Genomic DNA, 12,646 nt, shown 5'->3' on the forward strand with positions numbered 1-12,646 from the left:
TGTTGTGGTATCAAAGCCTCGTTCTTTATTTGAAAATTAGTACAAATTCTGCGCTTTTTGTGTTACAAAATAGTAAATTAAATAACCTCCACTACTACCAATAAAGGGAGGAGACTTAAATGCTAGAGTTTAGTTGTTTTTTTTTTTTTCCTGCCACAGCTCTGATTTTCCTGACAGCTGTCTAAACAGTAAGAAATGAAATGATGCATCTGATTTCTACTTGTTTAGGCAGCAGGTGGAGGATCAGATGTGGACCACAAAGCGTTAATTTCAGAGCTCTGCCGTTATTGTGAGGATGCAGCCACAGGACACGTTCCTTTACCAACTCAAAGGACAGCTGCATCCACAGACTTTTGATATGGTACACTGACAGCCGGATGAATGAAAGCAACATGAAAGGATGAAAAGGTATGTTTGAAGCAGCAGTAACGAGCATGGCTTACTCAAATAAATTGGGCAGAATCATATTAACTGACAAAGTAGTGTTGGAAATGGATTGTTACAAGGCCAAGTCCAAAAACATTCAAAAGAAGCTAAAATTCAAGTGAAATTGCCACACCACCCCTCTTTAAAGGACTAGCTAGACATTTTGGGAAATGCTTTTAATTAGCTGACTGGTGAACTGTTAGATGAGGAGATACCACTCTTATATAAGACAAAGTTACAGCCAGCAGCAGGTTAGTTTAGCACAAAGAGCGGAAACGGGAGAACAACCAGCCTGGCTCAGTCACCATCACTTCTTAAGATAGCTAACTAATTAACACGTTATATTATATAAAGAAACTTTATTGATCCCACACCGTGTAAATTAACTTGTTACAGCAGCTCACTGGTCAAAAAGCAAAGGAAAGAAGTGATATCTTGTTTATTTAATTGGTATTAAAAAAAAAAAAAAAGATAACCATCGTGTTAATTAGCTAGTGAGCTGGTGAGCTTTGACGTTGCTGGTCGGTAAATTTGGTTAGCATCTGAGAGAGCCAGACTAACGTTAGATGTTTCCCCATTTCCAGTCTTTCTGTGTAACCTAGCTAACGTTAGCTAAACGGATGCTAGCTTTAAGTTAACCGCTAGTTTAACATTAAACGGAGTAGTATCGACCTTCTTATTCAAATCTCCCTGCCAGAAAGCGAAAAACGTTAAGCAGATTTCCCAAAAAGTCCAACTTTTGCTTTAAATCAAATTCACATTGCTAGAAAACATGAGTAAAAAAACAACAATAAAAACTACACATTTTCCCGTTTCTAACGCTTTCTCGACTACCGTTTACAACAGAAAACAAGCTAATAAATTAACAGGCTACAATGCCAAGCAGGTCACAAGTCTGGTTTCTGTGACACGCAGTCCTAAGTAAACGATGACATTGAAAACCACCATTTCCAGATGCTTGTTTTATGCAGAATGGAAACCACTTGCTGAATTATAGATTTAAACGGTACCATACCAGTGTATTCTTTGGCTCTGCCCACTGAATTTTAAACCAACAAATTTACTTTATATCAGAGTTTTGAAGCATAGCTACATAAATAGAATCTGCTCTGCTCATGTGCAACATTTCAATCAAACATATCTTTATCAGGCGCAAAGCATTTCCACAAGCATACAAAGATATATACAGAACTCAAAGCAATCACAATAAGCAACATATATTGCTTCATCCTCCAAGTGTTGTCACCTGTGGCTGAGTACTAGGAATAGAGTACATAGTTGCCCTGGCGGTGTAGCAAATTGTCTATAAGACCTGCTGCTTATTGGCATCGTTTGGAGTTACGCATATCATGTGAAATTAAGTGCTTTATTCCTCATTAAGATGTATGATTAATCAAAACTTTGCACAGTAACAGTAGAATAAAAAATGATTGTGGGAGCACAGAAACGGTGTGCAAATTCTATTTCTTTCTGCCTTGATGTTTCTTGTTTGGTCCAGCACCTGTCGAAATTCAAATCCATGACTTTATTTAGCAAAAGTGATATTTGTCTTTCTGAGCATGTGCAGAGCTACTGCACAAATCTAAAAAAGGAAACATTTTCTAATGGCTGAAAAGAAATGAATCACAATGCTGTAAACTGTTTTAATTGGAGACTCTGCTTATATATTATGTATTATTAGCTTATAGGGGCATAAAACAAGCCATGTTTTAAAAAGAGTTTTGGCCAAAAAACGAAAATGCAGGAGTGAAAAGTTGAATCAGTTACAGTTAACGGTGATTAAAAAAAAAAAAAAAAAAAAATCTCTAAAAAGGGCACAATTTATAAAAACAGCCAATGTAAACATGACGTCAGCTAATGACGGCCTGTGCCGAACAAAGTCAGTATTCTCATCCAAAATTCAAGCAGTTTGGAAAATGGAGGTAGCCCGATAAAGGTGTAGCACACATCAGTAACCCCAGAATCAGAGGCTGGGATAAAAGGAGGAACCTTTCCTACTACAGCCCCCAAATTTCATAAAAACAAACACTTCAGTGTTTCCAGTTCAATATCACAAATTGTTTTAGAACCACAGCCCCAACCCCGCCAAAAAAACAATCACCATTTACATTTATGTCATTATTTCCACATTGTTATATTCATGTTAAAGAGCTGGGATTAGCCATTCATAAACAAACTGTTATTTAAAAAAAAAAAAAAAAATGTATCGCTAATAAATAATAGATTTATACATAAAAAAAAAAAAAAAAAAAACAGCCCCCTATGGAGGTTTATCATCAGTTATCCCTCACACACACACACAATCTCACATACGCACATTTCACGCATAACCAAACAATTTTTGTTCTCAGCAGGATTTTTGCCATAAAAAGGGCCTAGATTCATTCATTCAGTCTCCAACACACATACGCACGCACGTACGCGTAACTGTGCAGCTCATCCCAACAGGCCGTAGACCCATAGAGCTTGCTGTGACTGCACTTTGCTGTTGAGCGAAAGAGGCAGCAGGAATATTAAAATATAAGGAGACAGTTTTATCTTCCTCTCTGGGTGGGTGGGGTCACAGTGAAGCCCCACCCGTACAAGCAGCATAGAGGGCAGAGCCACAAAACAAACACGCATTTAAAAAAAAAAAAAGAAGCACAGACTGGTGACTGGTGGATCCTCTTTAAAAGAGAAACATCCAGCTTTTCTTAAACGGACCTCATGACCCTCGTAAATGTCAACAGTTCGGTATCAAGGGTCTGTCACTCTCCTCCGATAAAATGCAGCAGGTTGCACAATCACTCCTCAGCTTTTTTTTTTCATCATTACATCCAGGCTTGTACTTAAAACATCTAAATAAAAAAAGAGCCTTGTGTGCAGATGGAAACCAGTCTAATGATCTCCTTTGGGTGTCAGAAACAAAAAAAAGAAAGCAAAAAAACAAACGAACAGAGGAAGTGATGGAGGTGGAAATGATGTTCCGAGTGCATGTTTTTGTTCCCACCACCATCGACGACTGCCCTCCATCCGTCTCTCCTCAGTCTAGTTTCTCGAGCACAGAGGGCACGTACACCAGGCTGAGCTCGCTGCCGAAGTCGCAGATGATGGCGGCGTTGTCGAGCACCAGCAGCTGCCGGACGCCCTGTCCGTCGCTGCTCTGGCCCAGGTAGACTGTCTGCAGCAGGTCACCGAAGTTCAGGTCCCAAAACGAGACGCAGCCCTGGCCCCCCGTCACCAGGAGAGACTCGGAGATCACTCCCAGACTGGCCCCACAGCCCACCTCCTGGGGAGGAGAGAGGGGTAAGGTCGACTCACCAGGGAACAAACTGAGTGGTACATTTTGTTGTAGTATTGTTTGGCAAATTTAAGATTATTATTTTTTATTATTAATTCACAGACAAAAAAGGGTTAAAATGGTCATACAAAAAACTGCTGCCCGTGTCATGCTCGCTGGTGATTGGTGCATTTCTGAGAATATAAGAAGAGCCACGACAGTACCTGCTGTATCGAGTAGAGTTTGATCCCGGTGCTGCGGTCCCAAATACAGATGAGGTCATCCAGTCCCGAGCTAATGACACAAGAGGTGGTGCAGACCAGCGAGGTGACGTCCCCACGGTGACCGTAAACATGACTTACACGACTCCCTGTCAGGACGTCCCACAGGCAGATGGCGCCATCCTGCCCACCGCTCGCCAGAACCATCGTCTGAGGAGACAGAGAGACAGAGTCACAGCAAGTACATTTTTCCTGTTTATGTGATCATTTTTGATCATGAGTTTTAATAGGTATTTATAGTATATCAATAGTATTGTATGTTGAAAAAAGTCACAGTATAGTATGTCGAAAAAAGTCACAAAGTCACAGTATAGTATGTCGTAAACATGTCATAGCATAGTAAGTCAAAAAAAAGTTATGTCAAAAAAAATCTGTATAGTTTGTCACAAAAAGTCAATAGTATTGTATGTTGAAAAAAGTCACAGTATGTCAAAAAACTCATAGCATAGTATGTCGAAAAAAGTCACAAAAAGTCATAGTATAGTATGTCGTAAAAATGTCAGTATAGTATGAAAAAAAAAAAGTCAATAGTATCGTATGTTGAAAAAAGGTCAAAAAGTCATAGTATAGTTTGTTGGAAAAAGTTATAGTATATATAGTAAGTAAAAAAAGTCACAAAAGTCATAATATATAGTATGTCGAAAAAAGTCACAAAAAAGTCACAGTATAGTATGTCGAAAAAAGTCACAAAAGTCATATATTATAGTATGTCGAAAAAAGTCATAGTATGTCGTAAAAAGTCACAAAAAGTCATAGTATAGTATACCGAAAAAAGTTATGGTATGTTGAAAAAAATCCATATAGTTTGTCACAAAAAGTCAATAGTATAGTATGTCGAAAAAAGTCACAAAAAGTCAATAGTATCGTATGTCGAAAAAAGGTCAAAAAGTCATAGTATAGTTTGTCGGAAAAAGTTATAGTATATATAGTAAGTAAAAAAAGTCACAAAAGTCACAGTATAGTATGTCGTAAAAAAGTCACAGTATAGTATGTCGTAAAAAAGTCATAGCATAGTATGTTGTAAAAATGTCAGTATGAAAAAAAAAGTCAATAGTATTGTATGTTGAAAAAAGGTCAAAAAGTCGTAGTATAGTTTGTTGGAAAAAGTTATAGTGTATATATAGTAAGTAAAAAAGTCACAAAAGTCATATAGTATGTCGAAAAAGTCATAGTATAGTATGTTGAAAAAGGTCAGAATATAGTATGTCGAAAAAAGTCACAAAAAGTCATAGTATAGTATGTCGTAAAAAAGTCAATAGTATTGTATGTTGAAAAAAGGTCAAAAAGTCATAGTATAGTTTGTTGGAAAAAGTTATAGTATATATAGTAAGTAAAAAAAGTCACAAAAGTCATAATATAGTATGTCGTAAAAAAGTCACAGTATAGTATGTTGTAAAAACGTCATAGTATGTAAAAAAAAAGTTAAAAGTATTGTATGTTGAAAAAAGGTCAAAAAGTCATAGTATAGTATGTCGAAAAAAGTCATATATAGTAAGTAAAAAAGTCACAGTATAGTATGTCGAAAAGTCATAGTATAGTATGTCGTAAAAATGTCAGTATAGTATGAAAAAAAAAAGTCAATAGTATTGTATGTTGAAAAAAGGTCAAAAAGTCATAGTATAGTTTGTCGGAAAAAGTTATAGTATATATAGTACATAAAAAAGTCACAAAAGTCATAATATAGTATGTCGTAAAAAAGTCACAGTATAGTATGTCGAAAAAAGTCATAGTATAGTATGTTGTAAAAACGTCATAGTATGTAAAAAAAAAAAAGTTAAAAGTATTGTATGTTGAACAAAGGTCAAAAAGTCATAGTATATATAGTAAGTAAAAAAGTCACAAAAGTCATAATATATTTTAGTATGTCACAAAAGTCATAGTATGTCGAAAAAAAGTCATAGTATAGTGTGTTGAAATAAAGTCCTAGTTTAGTGTGTCATAATAAAATGCCACACTACATTTAGAAACATAAGAGAGAGAAGAAAGAAGGTTTTTTATTTAATGGGCTAAGGTGCGGTCTGAACAGATTAGTTTTTTTTTGTTTGTTGTTTGTCACAGAAGATGTGTAGAGTTTCTTCTCTCCTGATGTCAATGGGGAGTTCGTTCCATCATTGTGGAGTCACGACAACTTACAAGCTTGACTTTGTAGAGTGGTAGCTGTGCTCCCTTTTGCAGTGCAGTGTTTATCATTTTGACCATGTCTTGTATGTATGTATGTATGTAGGGCAGACCGCAGTGTATCATTCACTCTGCTAAGAATGTGATTGACTGCAATCTGTCATCCTTTCAGGACCTGTTTGTTTCCAGGACCCTGAGGAAGGCAGGAAAGATTGTGGCCGATCCCTCCCACCCCGGACACAAACTGTTTCAACAACTCCCCTCTGGGTCCATCATGAACAGTTTCTTCCCGACTGCAGCTGGCCTCATCAAAAACCGGGAGGCCCACTGACATGGCCTCTTATGCCCCTCCTCATAGACATCTGTCTTTATGCGTTACATTAACGCACATCTTGGACTATTATCTTTAAATCCCCTGTTATTATATTTTTGAACATCCTGCACAGCTTTCCAATTTAAAGACACTAGTTATATTTTCACATATTTGGTTATAGTATTTCTATTCTGAATTTATTTTTCTTGACTATTGCCATTCTCAGCAAATTATTTTGAATTTATTTATTGTATACACCAAACACCAAGGAATTTGCCTTGTATGTGGCAATAAACCCCATTCTGATTGTGTATGTACTGTTCTTGTTTTTAGTGTTTTAAGTGTTCTTGTACTTGGCACGTTAAAAACCATTGTAAAATCTGTCTGTAACTGATTGCTGTGTATTGTTCCAAACATGTCTCTCTGGAGAATGAGACCTGCGTGTCAATGAGATTACCTGTATAATTAATGCTTAACTGAAATAAAACGTATGTTGAAAAAAAGTCATAGTATGTTGAAAACAGTTGAAAAAAGTCATAGTATTGTAAGTCAAAAAAAAATCACAAAAGACAGTATGTTGAAAAAAAGTCAGTGTAGTATGTAGAAAAAAGTGATTAAAAAAAGTCATAGTATAGTATGTCGAAAAAAGTGATTAAAAAAGTCATAGTATATCGAAAGAAGTGGCAAAAAAGTCATAGTATATTACGTCCTAAAAAATGTCATTAAAAGTCATATCATAGTATGTCGAAAAAAGTCATAATATAGTATGTCGAAAAAAGTGATTAAAAAAGTCATAGTATGTCATAAAAAGTCATAGTATAGTATGTCATTAAAAGTCATTGTATAGTATGTCATTAAAAGTCATAGTATAGTATGTTGAAAAAAGTCATAGTATATATAGTAAGTCATAAAAAGTCAATGTGCCAGTATAGCATGTCATAAAAATGTTATAGTATAATATGTCCTAAAAAGTCTCACTGTATGTATGTAAAACAAACTAGGCAGGATAGATACGGACAGTCTAGATTTATGATGATATAGTATTAAAGGAAGGATTATTACTGACCTGGTCTATGTAGATGGCTGTGATCCCTCCAGAGTGACCCTGCAGGGTGAAGAGGCAACACGAGTCCTCTAGACGATAAACCTGATTAATAAACAACAGAGAAAGAAATTATTAGGATTGAACAGTAACACTAATACAAGTGTTTGTATAGTAATGTTTAATCTATTATATGTGAATGTTTGTGTAACATTTTGTAAGAAATTGGTTTGCAACATGTACACTACATTTGGCATTTTAACACCAATACATTTAAAACATGACTAAAGCTTCAGTGTAACGTAGTAGTATGTATGTAGTGGTTCTTCCTCTTACAAATTCTGTTTAAAACCTCAGACAGAAGCCTGACATGTTAGTATTCAGTGTGTTACCCGGACAGTGTGGTCCTGGCTACCGGCGACGACCCTCCCGGCGGCTGCTCGCAGCACCGTGATCGGCTTCTGGTGAGCGCACTGTACTGAGCGTGTGAGCTGGCAGCTGATCACATCCTCGCTGCTGTAACAGGGAGAGGGAGGCATGCTGCCTCGCCCAGGGGCCCCTGGAGGAAGACACATCAGACAGTTTTCCCCATACATTTTTTTAAGAACCTTCATCACCCGTTTTCTTCCTCCTGTTTTATCATATTGGGTTTATAATAGGGCTGCAACTAATAGGAGGTGTTGAAATGAATCAAATAATCGATGCATCGAATCGTGGACATGGACGATGCTGCATCGATAATCGGCCGGGCCATAATCGATTATTTCGGTTTACAATTTCATGTAGGCCTAACAACCTTTCTGTTTACATATTCTGTTTTGCACATTCAGGAAGTGCCATTTGCTCAGTGCTGTAGTTTTATCTATCCAATTTATTTAGTATTAGAGCACTGCAGAATGTTTTGTTTTTGAAGCTTGAAAAGCTATGAATTAAATATCCTATATGGCTTTAATAGAAAAATGTATTTGACGCATCGTGATATCGAATCGAAGACATGATAATTGTAATCGAATCGGGAGATCAGTGAAGTTTCACACCTCTAGCAACTAATGATTATTTTTTCCGAGTTTATCAATAAATCCTTTAGTCTTTTTAATATAAGGCCATTCACAATTTCCTACATCCTAAGGTGATGTCATGAAATGTCATGTTTTGTCTGAGCGGTAGTCCAAAACTTAAAAATATCAAATTTACTACAATGTTAAAACAAGATAAAAAAAAAAAAAAAAAGATCATTTTCACATTGGAGATCATTAAACAAAATAATGTGTGGATTTTTATCAAAATACATAACATTTCTGTCAATCTGCAGCTCTAGTTTATATTTTGTGATTTATAAAACATAAGATAATGACGTTTTAATATCTGAGGGAGTCTGTCTATTTGCATTATGGCTGCAACCAACCATCCTTTTCGCTTTCGATTAATCTGCAGATTATATTTTTTTGATTGAGTAATTTTTGTCTATAAAATGTTAGAAAACTGTAAAAAGTATTCATCACAGTTTCCCAGTGACCATATGTCGTTTTGTCCGACAAACATTGAAAAGCCCAATAATATTCAGTTTACAATTATATAAACAGTGAAGCTTCAACCAGAGAATGTCGCTTAGAGCACCTTTAACATTTAAAAAAAATCAATAACACAAGCTGTAAAAATGTACAGAAATGCAAAAGTATGAAACAGGTTGTTACTGGTCAAAATAAAAACACAACTCGGCTACACAGTTGTAATGAAACCGATCAGTCATGTTGTTGAGCCTCACCTCTGTACTGCAGAAGACCCAGAGGTTTGTTTATCTCAACAGTGAAGAAATCCAGAGACCCGTTCAGCCGAGCCGCTACGATTCTGAGGAGGAAAAACATGCATGAAGTATAGTCCACATTGTCTTAATTAACATTAACAATCAGGGTTCAACATTAAGTTTTTTTTTTTTTTTTACCTTGTCTGGTTGGGCAAGTGATAAAAGTTTCTACTTGCCCAAAGTAAATTTTTCCTGGCACCTATACAAATAGTTTTTGTCAAAGAAAAAATATGTTAAAAGAAAAGGGTGAAAGCGTCAAGAAGCGTCAAAAACGGGGCAAATATATGTCAAACGTTCACTTTACAGATCTGGATACAATTCCGTCGTCATTTTGATTTCCGCTCAGCTTGGGCCCCCCTAAAAAGGGTCTAAAAATCACCAATGGACACCAGGTTTCGGTAGCCAACCCAGAGCACCTCCGCTCTGTTGGCTCTGATCCAAAAGCAACACGGAGGTCGCTTACGGGAGTTGCGGAGCTGCTGTGTGGGTCTCGCCTGGGCAGTGTGGAGGTACTGCCGGGACTGGAGCCGCCAGATACTCAGCAGAAATGGCTGATGGCAGCATGTCGATTTTCTTATGCCTATACCGCCAGTATAGACTGTATAATAATACAGTCCCTCCAGAAAAACGCGATTATGCGATCGCATAATTCAATGCATAATCAGCCAAAGTCCGCATATTTATGCGGGGCCGCATCTTTTCAAATACGCCGCACTTTTGCCGCATAAAATGCCGATTTCCGCGCAAAATATGCGGGGCCTGCATGATTTCATAATCCCCGCATTTTTGTTGCAAAAAAGTCACATATCTTAGCAGAAAGATGAAAAATGTTGCATTTACTTCACACAAGAGCAGCCATTTTCCCCTGTTGCCATGGGAATGTTATGAAGTGACGTAATTACGTGACGTGAACATCATCAGAAAGCTGCAAACCCCGCGATGAAGCCATGATGAAACCGCAGTTTTTGCAAGTTCCCGCAATTTTTGCAAGTTCCCGCAATTTCATTGTATAAAATTGCATAAATATCGTGCATATTCCATCGCATTTTTTAAGAAAACGTGCTGCATAATCAAGGATTTTTGCCCGCAACAATCACAAAAAAACTCCGCATTTTTCTCGAAGGACTGATTATACATATATTTGTATCTCTATGCTCGCCTTTGGTATGTTAAATAGTAAGTGTCATCTCATCTGGCGATAGAAACCCTGCTTTCCCCGTTCTGTTAGCTCAGAGCTCCACAGTCCACAAGTCCAAATTAGTTTTGGACCAAATGTATCGCCAAAAGTGTTGTAAAAGTCGAGGCGCGCAGATTCGCCACTTTGTGACGCGAGAGAGCACATATGTGAAGTTGCAGTGACAGATTCGAGAGGTTGTAATCACTGAGTTGTGGTTGTGATGGAAAATGAAAATGAAGTAAAAAAAAAAATATAAAATAAAATATAAAATATAAAAATAAAAAAGTATACGAGTAAATGTTGCATTACAAGTTTGCAGCTGTCATTGTGTTCATGTTAATATTAATCAACACATTTGTGAATATTTTTTCCGTGACTTCACATTCAGAATACAGGTGTGTGAACAGTTTCTACAAGTGCAAATTTCAACTTAAAAGTTCAGATTTTTTTTTTTTTTTTTTACAAGCTCTCGTGTTTTTTTTTCTTTGTGTGATTTCAAATTCAGATCACATGTGTGTGAATATTTTTTACAAGTGCAAATTTGAAAATCTGAACTTGTATGTTCAGATTTTTTGTTCTACAAGCTCTCACATTTTGCACCATATTTACCTTCATACAGTAACTGTCAATGGGCACAGTGGAGTTATTTTATATTTTATACACATCAACTAAAGTTTGAACTGTATTTAGTTTTAAATTCATTTTGATGCAACAAGTTGGCTGGTACACCATACATGTTGTTTATGTTGTCTAGAAGAAACATTTCACACAAACTGTGTTAAATGGCCTTTAGTATGCCGCAATAGTGCATATGTGTGCAAACATATGCAAGTACAACCCTTTGTGAAAAGGATGGGGAATTAACAGATACTAAATAATTACCCCTGACACAAACTGAGTGATTAAGTTTACAACTTAGAGTTTAGAAACTGTCTTTCATGTCGGTAATTAACTGGGCTTAAAAACAAATTTATGCTCCACGTCAATATGGAAGTGGCACAAAAAATGTGCCTTGATTATGATTGTTTATTGTATGTCTTGTTGATAGTTTATTTTTGTCTTGTTAAATTGTTGATTGCTTATTTTATGTCTTGTTGATTGTTGATTTTTATGTCATGTTAAATTGTTGATTGTTGATTTTTATGTCATGTTAAATTGTTGATTGTTTATTCTATGTCTTTTCTATTTATAAAAAACTTATTTTGGTATTGCATTTTGCACCGTGGGTCCGAGAGGACAGAAATTTCATTTGTGCCGTACGTCATGCATGTATAGCACATCTGACAATAAAGCTGACTTGACGTGAAAAGACAATCGGTCTCATTCCAGAGGAAGCACTGTTTAGTCCATGTGTGTGTGTATGTTTCACCTGTTGTTGAGGAAGGCTAGGGCTGTGATCCCAGAGACTCCGTCTTCATTAATGCAGCGCAACGACCCTTCCACTGCATCCCACAACTGACAAATATATGAGTTTAAAGTGTACATTAATTTTACAATAATATATAGTAAATCTGGTCATCATCATGACCTGAAAAAATATTTTTTTTTCTTTGCAAAAACAAACAGAAAAAGCATAAGGTGAATATATATTATAGATTTTTACCCACCTCCAGTTTACCGCTGCTCCTCCCAGCAGCTATTAGATTTCCTCTCAGCTCCATGGCCCAGACAGAGCTTTCCCAGTCTGCCGTCGCCTGCGTCCCCGCTGTGGAGGCTCTATCTTGGGTTAAGAAGGCAGATGAATCCCCTAAGCTGGGTCTTCTCTGGAGCTGAGCTCCTGACGGCGGCGAAGAGGAGGCTGAGGAAGGAGAGGGGTAGGCGGAGGGCGAGGGGGGCTCATGCTCCATGTAGGCACGCTCGACCAGACCTCCAAAGTCAAAGCCTTCCCTGGGCGGGGTGCAGAGGTGGGAGGGGGGCTGGTCGGCGAAGTTGGTGTCAATGAGCGGGGTGAGATCAGGCTGGTCGGTGAATAGAGTCGGCCGGCTGGGAGCAGTGCGGCGTCTCAGCGGGTAGCCCTCTCCCTCTGATAGGCCGTCACCACTGATGGAGGAGCCGTGAGCTTCAGAGCCTAAACACTCTGTCTCGGCGGCTCCGCTCACGCTTTCCCAGCCATCCCGCTGCTCCCAGCAGCCACTGCTGCTGCTCCGTCTGAGCCTGAGGAGGAAACAGAGTACAGTTAGTTAGCTGCAAGGCACCAACAAATTATACGGAGAGTAGTGTTAATTT

At 37.5% G+C, this 12,646-nt stretch overlaps 1 protein-coding gene across 6 annotated transcripts in view; it reads right to left on the reverse strand.

Annotated features, from left to right (window-relative positions):
• Positions 1–99: 99 nt before the first annotated feature.
• LOC116036112 (SREBF chaperone) overlaps positions 100–12,646 on the reverse strand; it is a 50,946-nt gene continuing 38,399 nt past the window's right edge. For 4 of the 6 annotated variants that reach the window (XM_036006448.1, XM_036006447.1, XM_036006446.1 and 1 more), the window contains exons 17-23: positions 12,028–12,574; positions 11,790–11,875; positions 9,205–9,287; positions 7,832–7,998; positions 7,464–7,544; positions 3,910–4,116; positions 100–3,694 (exon numbers count right to left, since the gene is read on the reverse strand). In XM_036006448.1, the coding sequence (XP_035862341.1) occupies positions 3,449–3,694; positions 3,910–4,116; positions 7,464–7,544; positions 7,832–7,998; positions 9,205–9,287; positions 11,790–11,875; positions 12,028–12,574 (1,417 nt within the window). In that variant the 3' untranslated portion in view covers positions 100–3,448. Of the gene's footprint in view, positions 3,695–3,909; positions 4,117–7,463; positions 7,545–7,831; positions 7,999–9,204; positions 9,288–11,789; positions 11,876–12,027; positions 12,578–12,646 lie in introns of all 6 variants that reach the window. The other 2 variants (XR_004898582.1, XM_036006445.1) reach the window with 2 other exon arrangements.

Source organism: Sander lucioperca, chromosome 10, assembly GCF_008315115.2.
Source record: "Sander lucioperca isolate FBNREF2018 chromosome 10, SLUC_FBN_1.2, whole genome shotgun sequence".
In the NCBI taxonomy this organism is placed as follows: domain Eukaryota; kingdom Metazoa; phylum Chordata; class Actinopteri; order Perciformes; family Percidae; genus Sander; species Sander lucioperca.